Below are 6,002 nucleotides of genomic sequence, written 5' to 3'. Positions count from 1 at the left end.
CTCTACCGATTTCGATACGATCGTTTCGTTGTTACCTTGCTCGTTGGGTAAAGGTTCGAATATCGACTAGAGAAAAATCAACGGTGAATTTTACCGAATAGGCAGGCAATTAGAAAAAATAAACGTTAATTTCATCAATTTTCATCCCTTTCTTCTCTTTTCTCCTCTCGAAAATGAAATGTCTCGTGAAACACAAGTGGATCGAACACGGTCGAAATATTCACGGTTCGTTCCAACGCGCGCGTCCACCTATTTCCTCGATAACATTCGCCACATTACCCTCGAACGGTCCTGTCCACGCGTGTAAGCGAAAATAAATTAAAGCGATCAATTAAAGAAAGCAGAAGGATGTCATACGTTTCTCGATATTAGCGTATAGTGCATTGGGTAAACAGTTGCACGCGTGTGCGCGTACTTTGCTTCTTCCACATCTTTTTATTATTCTAATTTGAATATTCTTTATTCAAAAGTTAGCCATCAAAAATGTCCATGTGTTTGTAAAACCTTTTACAAAATATAAACAAACGAAAGACGTTAGTTCAAAACGTCTGGATAAAATTTCCCGATTCTACCTCGATTCTACCTCGATTCTACCTCGATTCTACCTCGATTCTACCTCGATTCTATCTCGATTCTATCTCGGTTCGACTCGACTCGACTCGACTCGACTCGACTCGACTCGACTCGACCCGACCCGACCTGTATTCTTTCTTGTCCAGTTGTGCTCGGTTTTCTTGCTCCATTCCTAGTCATGACACGATACGCGATACTCGAGACACTTAGACATACGACACTCGACACTCGACACTGAATACCGAGGACGAATCCAGACCTTAAAGACAATGACAACCTTACGATACAGAATCTGCTCCAAAACCGGAACTTTGCTGTCGATCGAGATAACAGTAACTAGAAAGTATCCTTTAATCGGTATCTCGAAAGACATACCTTGATCCGCTCTTCCTTGAATGACAGCAACAGCACAACGAATCGAATCCTTCTGATCTGGGCGTCGCGACGTTCCGCGTCTAATATACACCTCTCGGTGGGTGTTCGCTGCGCGCGTCTTTCTCTTTCAGAGAGAACCACTTTCTTCGCTATCCCTTCGAGTTGCCCAGAGAATCGCTGCGTTATCGCTGCCCCCCGGTCTCTCAGGTTCCAGTTACCTCCCTAGGCACCACCAGCTGCCCGCCTAATTGCCAACAGGCAGAAATAGAGCCTGCAATCTTCTTCCTTGCAAATAACGAGTAGCTTATGTCTTCTTCGTCACGAGTTCTTTCTTTCCTCTCTCCCTCTCTCACCCTCTTCTCCTCCTTTCCCTTATATCTCCCTTTTTCTTCCCTGTTACATCCCTTCCATTACTTCTCCATCGCCATTCCTTTTTATTCCTTTCTCTTCCACTTTCCAATCCTCTTCCGACCTCTCGATCCATTTTTATCGAGATTCCACCTAGGCGCCTCACGTAATATCGCTAGCTGTCTAATGCTACGTAATGCTATGTAATGCTTTCAAAAATTCATCATGGCAAAGGATAATGTCGTAGGCGTTGGCGAGAGAACAAAAGACAGTTGATCAACGATCATTTTCGGATACACGTGGAACGGGCGAAGAAATTGCCTTGAGCACACGTGTCATTGAGTCTCGCTAAAACCGTGGGTGCCAAGGTGGGTGCCGAGTATACCGCCGCGAGCCACTGTAATCGTCAAATACACGCGCTGTAAAACTAACGGTTCCGTGTCCGCGCGCCCGCCTCTTTTCACCTTTTCCAACCGAATAACAACAACACTTCTACTCCGATTTTATTTTTTCCCTTACTCTTTTCTTTTTTTCTTACAGTTGTCTGAAAAAAGGCCCCAGTCGAGAAAGATATCGGCAGATATGTGTCTGGCAGAGAACGTTTTCATATCTTACGCTTCTTTGACGGATAACGCGATGCTTCCACGTGGCTATTCCGGCATCTCGATAGCGAAACGTTGGGTGCTTGCTCATGGTTCCATATTAGCTCCCATTTTACTCCGATCGCAAAATTTTCTCCGCCTTCTTACAACTTTAAGTCCCGGACATTTATCCATGATGCGAGCATCGGAACAGTTCATCCAAGATTTAACGTTTTTTATACATCGTAGCCAGTCGTTAAAGGAATATGGAAAGGTAGTAGCTATTTGGAAATGTCCACTTTTAAAGGAAACACTGGAGGACTCTTTTCGCAATTGGACATTTCGCTACCAAGATGGTTTTCATCCTCTTTTAATGCCAGTCTTCCTGATAATCAAATCCAAGTCGCCCGAGCCAATCGGCGAAACAACAGAATCCAACGGGCCAGAGAAACATTGGAAATTCGTTGAAAATCAACGAGAGCGAGCATCAGAGGCAGCAGATAAAGCGAAAGTTGAACATGTTTTACTTGGACTTGCGAAACAACTTGCTACCGGCAGACTTACAAAAGGAGCTATCGTTGAATTGGTTTCCACACCTTTTGGCAATCCTTTTTTCGTCGACTCGGTGAGTCGTGGGATTATTGGAAACTTACTTGGCACCGACAACTGTCTCATCCTAATGGATCTAACTAGTTTCCCTGGATCCGAAGGCAGTCCTGTATTTTTCGTCAACGATCGGTAATCAATTCTCTCTTCTCTTCTTTTTCAATCCCGTCTCCCCTATATTGCCGTTTCATTCTTCAATGTCTTCTTTCCTTTCGTTTCCTCGCATAATTATATAAGTAATATAATTTACTAGCGGTCGTAGAAATATTTGCGGCATGATAATTGCATCGTTAAGCTGCTGCCGCGGAGAATGGGTGAATTGTACTTTCGCCGTGAACCTGTTACCATCGTTGAAATTAATTCTCCAAACTGAACTTGCGAAAAACCAATCTCGATATTCCGCCTGCACGATTTTCCCTTTCGCCTGGCACGGTCGTCTTCAAATTGGTATGTACACCCATATTTTCCCCTTTTCCGTCTCTTTCGTATTCGGTTTACACCGAAATTTTGCAAACCGAAATTTGCAAAATTTCCTTCACAGACAAACCGTGTACTTAGCCTTATGAAAAAATCCATTTGCTTCTTTCTCAGATATCCTTGAAAAAAGCATCGCGATCGTAAAGTGTGGATCGAATTGGGGCACCGGTACTCTAGTCGACCAACAAAGTGGAACGTTCATAACGTGCGCGCATGTTGTTACAATGGTACGAAAATATCATTATTTTTTTCTCCTTTTTCCACCTCTCTTTATCTCTTTCCACTGCTGCCCTTTCTTCTTCTTCTTCTTCTTCTTCTTCTTTTAATTTCCCACAGTTTACATTTTTTTTCTCCACTTGCTAAACATCTTTTCATCTAATCGCGTCCCTAGGCACCGGAAGCACCGATCGAAATTGCAAGGTCTGTTATGTCACCAACAGGTAGACACCAGTGGTTGGCAGATGCGAGTCTAATTTACAAAACACCGAACGGTAAACCTTATGATATAGCCGTATTGAGAGTTAATCCAAAATCCCTACGATCCACGATGAAAGCTATCAAATTCGCTGAGAAATCTGCACGCAAGGGTAAGCTTCGACCGATACTTTCCATTCTTCTTTCCACCTAAACTCCTTTCCTGGTTAAACGTAACTTTGCCATCTTCTTTAACATATTGAAAATGAAAACAGATAAAGAGGAATAAAGTCGTTAGCTTGTTAAACAAAATCGTCAATCGTCATCGTTATCCTTCTTCTACTAACAGTTACATACATACATACATACGTACGTACGTATAATACGTATGCTATGTTATATCAAGAATCGAGCCTTTTTTCTAACGTATCCACACCGTTGGAGGTTATTCCGGTTGGTTAACGGTAATGAAAATAAAAATTAAGAATATAGCAAGATCATCGAGTGTAAGGCGACATTGTGGCGCTGAACGTTGCAAGGGACAACACTGACCTTCTTTCATTGACGGAAAAATAACTAGGTCTAAATTGAGCCAATTGATCGTTGAGGGACTGAATCGACGTTTCGTTGGTGTCAAACAAATGTTGCGGTTACCCATCCCTTTCTCATGCCCTATCCTTCCCCACCCCAACACCTCTCCGCAAACCCCGCGCCGCTGGCCATCGGCCAACACGCGTCTCTACGTCTCCATATATCTACATGCATCCTCCTCCTCCTCCTCCTCCTCCTCCACTCTCTACATGCGTCTTTCTCTCCAACTAGCTATCTCCTTCTTTTCTTTTACTCGCTTTCAAATTTCCCTCAATTCAGACTAATCAGCCTCTATTATTAACAACTAGAAATTACCTTCACCAATACCGTACAAATTAAAAGGATTTCATTTCTCATTTAACACGTGTATATATACTTTTGCATCCGGTATTAATCACAAGTTGAAATATAATTGATAACAAAATCCATATGATTTTCTTTTCGTAGGAGAGCGCATACTCTCTATAGGTTTTCCATTCACCTCGGAAGGCCAGCCGACTATTAGTAACGGAGTAGTATCGAAAACATCCAGTTACATGTTTCAAACGAATTGTTGCGTACACAGTGGTGTTAGCGGTGGACCTATTGTCCGACGTGCCGATTTCAAAATGCTAGGAATAATTGTTTGCAATGTCGCTTCGACCAACGACTCGATTTCATATCCCCGGTTATGTATCGCAATACCGATCACTGTCCTCGAAAGACCATTGAATCGTTATCTACAAACTGCTGGTACATGCATATATAAACATTTATTATATATACAACTTTTACATTAATTCTAAGTATAATTAAATTAATAATTCTGTAATTTTTAGATGCTAAAACATTAGAAAAACTAACAGAGCGCGATATAAATGTTACAACCATGTGGAATCTTCGTCCATTTCTTTTATCAAATATATGATGAGTACATACGGTAATCAAAGTAAATAAACTCTTTATATTTTTATATATACATATATATACATACACACATACGTACATACAGAGTTTATAATATATCTAACATACCAAAAGTAGAATTTCAAGCGAAATATTAGATGTTTAATCGTTACAGATTCTATTTGTTCGTACAAGTTTTAAAGGAACAAAAAGAGCAATACGATACCAGTAATTATAGTGGTTTATATTCTTTACAGCGAAAAATATAAGATAATACGACTTGACACATTTCTTGTTAATAACAAAATAAATGATGCATAGAAATGAATACCGGTTTTTCTATTTAAAACAGTTTCTTTTAATGTTCTTATAAAAATATATATACGTATATTTTACTTTCATCCGAACAGAGATTTTAAGAAACTTGTTCTATCTACTTCGACTTTGCTTTCCTTTCTGCTTCTAATTTCAGCATCCGTGTCTCTCTGTTTTATCACAGGTGGCACAAACATGCTATTTCCATCTTGTTGCGCTCGACGTAATTTTCTACTTCTATCGATATTGTGAGAGAAGAAATTTGCTTCTCGCTTAGCCTGTGCAATTTCGGTCTGTAACCTTTGTTTACGCACTGCCCGTTCATAAGCTAAACGTTCGCTCAAGTGAATCCACTTGAACCTAACGAACATAGTACGAATAAACGTCACAAATTCTAATTATTATTTCAAACGTTATCATTTTTTACCTTGGAAGATATTTGATGTTCCAAATAACATCGAAAAATTTGCTTTTTTTCCTAGTTGAAATTTGGGTGTTGTTTAATGTTGACGCAACATATTTTGCAATTTTTTTACTCTCAAATTCAACCCAACCTTCTGTGAAGAACTTTGTGCAAACTTTTCTCCGCTTTCTTCTTTTCTCACCATTCTCTTCCAGTTCTGCTTACAAAAAATTATATTCGTCGATAAATAGCCCTATAATAATCAATAAAACATCTGACCGGTGTATTATTTATAAAAATTCAGACTAAAAGAAACTTTGCTTCGTGAGGCAAATATGAAAGTTAGGTTATACCATGTCTACATGCTACATTTTTTCCATTTACTTTCCTTATTTCATTTATTATATCTAACCATTTTCTCCCAGCTGAAAGTA

The 6,002-nt window shown here is 40.0% G+C and overlaps 2 protein-coding genes across 2 annotated transcripts; one reads left to right on the top strand and one right to left on the bottom strand.

Moving 5' to 3' along the window:
• Positions 1-842: 842 nt before the first annotated feature.
• LOC143221217 (peroxisomal leader peptide-processing protease-like) lies at positions 843-4,872 on the top strand. The gene is made up of 7 exons (XM_076446708.1): positions 843-905; positions 1,837-2,615; positions 2,737-2,930; positions 3,075-3,187; positions 3,352-3,547; positions 4,413-4,697; positions 4,784-4,872. Exons 1-7 carry the CDS (start codon positions 843-845, stop codon positions 4,870-4,872), a joined length of 1,719 nt encoding a protein of 572 aa, XP_076302823.1.
• Positions 4,873-5,248: 376 nt separating this feature from the next.
• Positions 5,249-5,785, bottom strand: LOC143221219 (activator of basal transcription 1-like; the record flags this gene model as incomplete). The annotated part of the gene is made up of 2 exons (XM_076446710.1): positions 5,249-5,525; positions 5,593-5,785. Coding segments are annotated over 2 exons (470 nt in total), but the record flags the coding sequence as incomplete, so codon positions are not given.
• Between the last annotated feature and the right edge of the window lie 217 nt (positions 5,786-6,002).

Source organism: Lasioglossum baleicum, unplaced genomic scaffold, assembly GCF_051020765.1.
Source record: "Lasioglossum baleicum unplaced genomic scaffold, iyLasBale1 scaffold2083, whole genome shotgun sequence".
NCBI lineage: Eukaryota > Metazoa > Arthropoda > Insecta > Hymenoptera > Halictidae > Lasioglossum > Lasioglossum baleicum.
This window is presented reverse-complemented; position numbering and strand designations above follow the sequence as displayed.

What these genes read in the sequence shown, in the direction of transcription:
- LOC143221217 (XM_076446708.1), top strand. Translation starts at nt 843, where the DNA reads ATGACAACCTTACGATACAGAATCTGCTCCAAAACCGGAACTTTGCTG. An exon ending in GTATTTTTCGTCAACGATCG is followed by an intron (nt 2,616 to 2,736) that starts GTAATCAATTCT and finishes ATAATTTACTAG; the next exon opens with CGGTCGTAGAAATATTTGCG. An exon ending in GCACGGTCGTCTTCAAATTG is followed by an intron (nt 2,931 to 3,074) that starts GTATGTACACCC and finishes CTTCTTTCTCAG; the next exon opens with ATATCCTTGAAAAAAGCATC.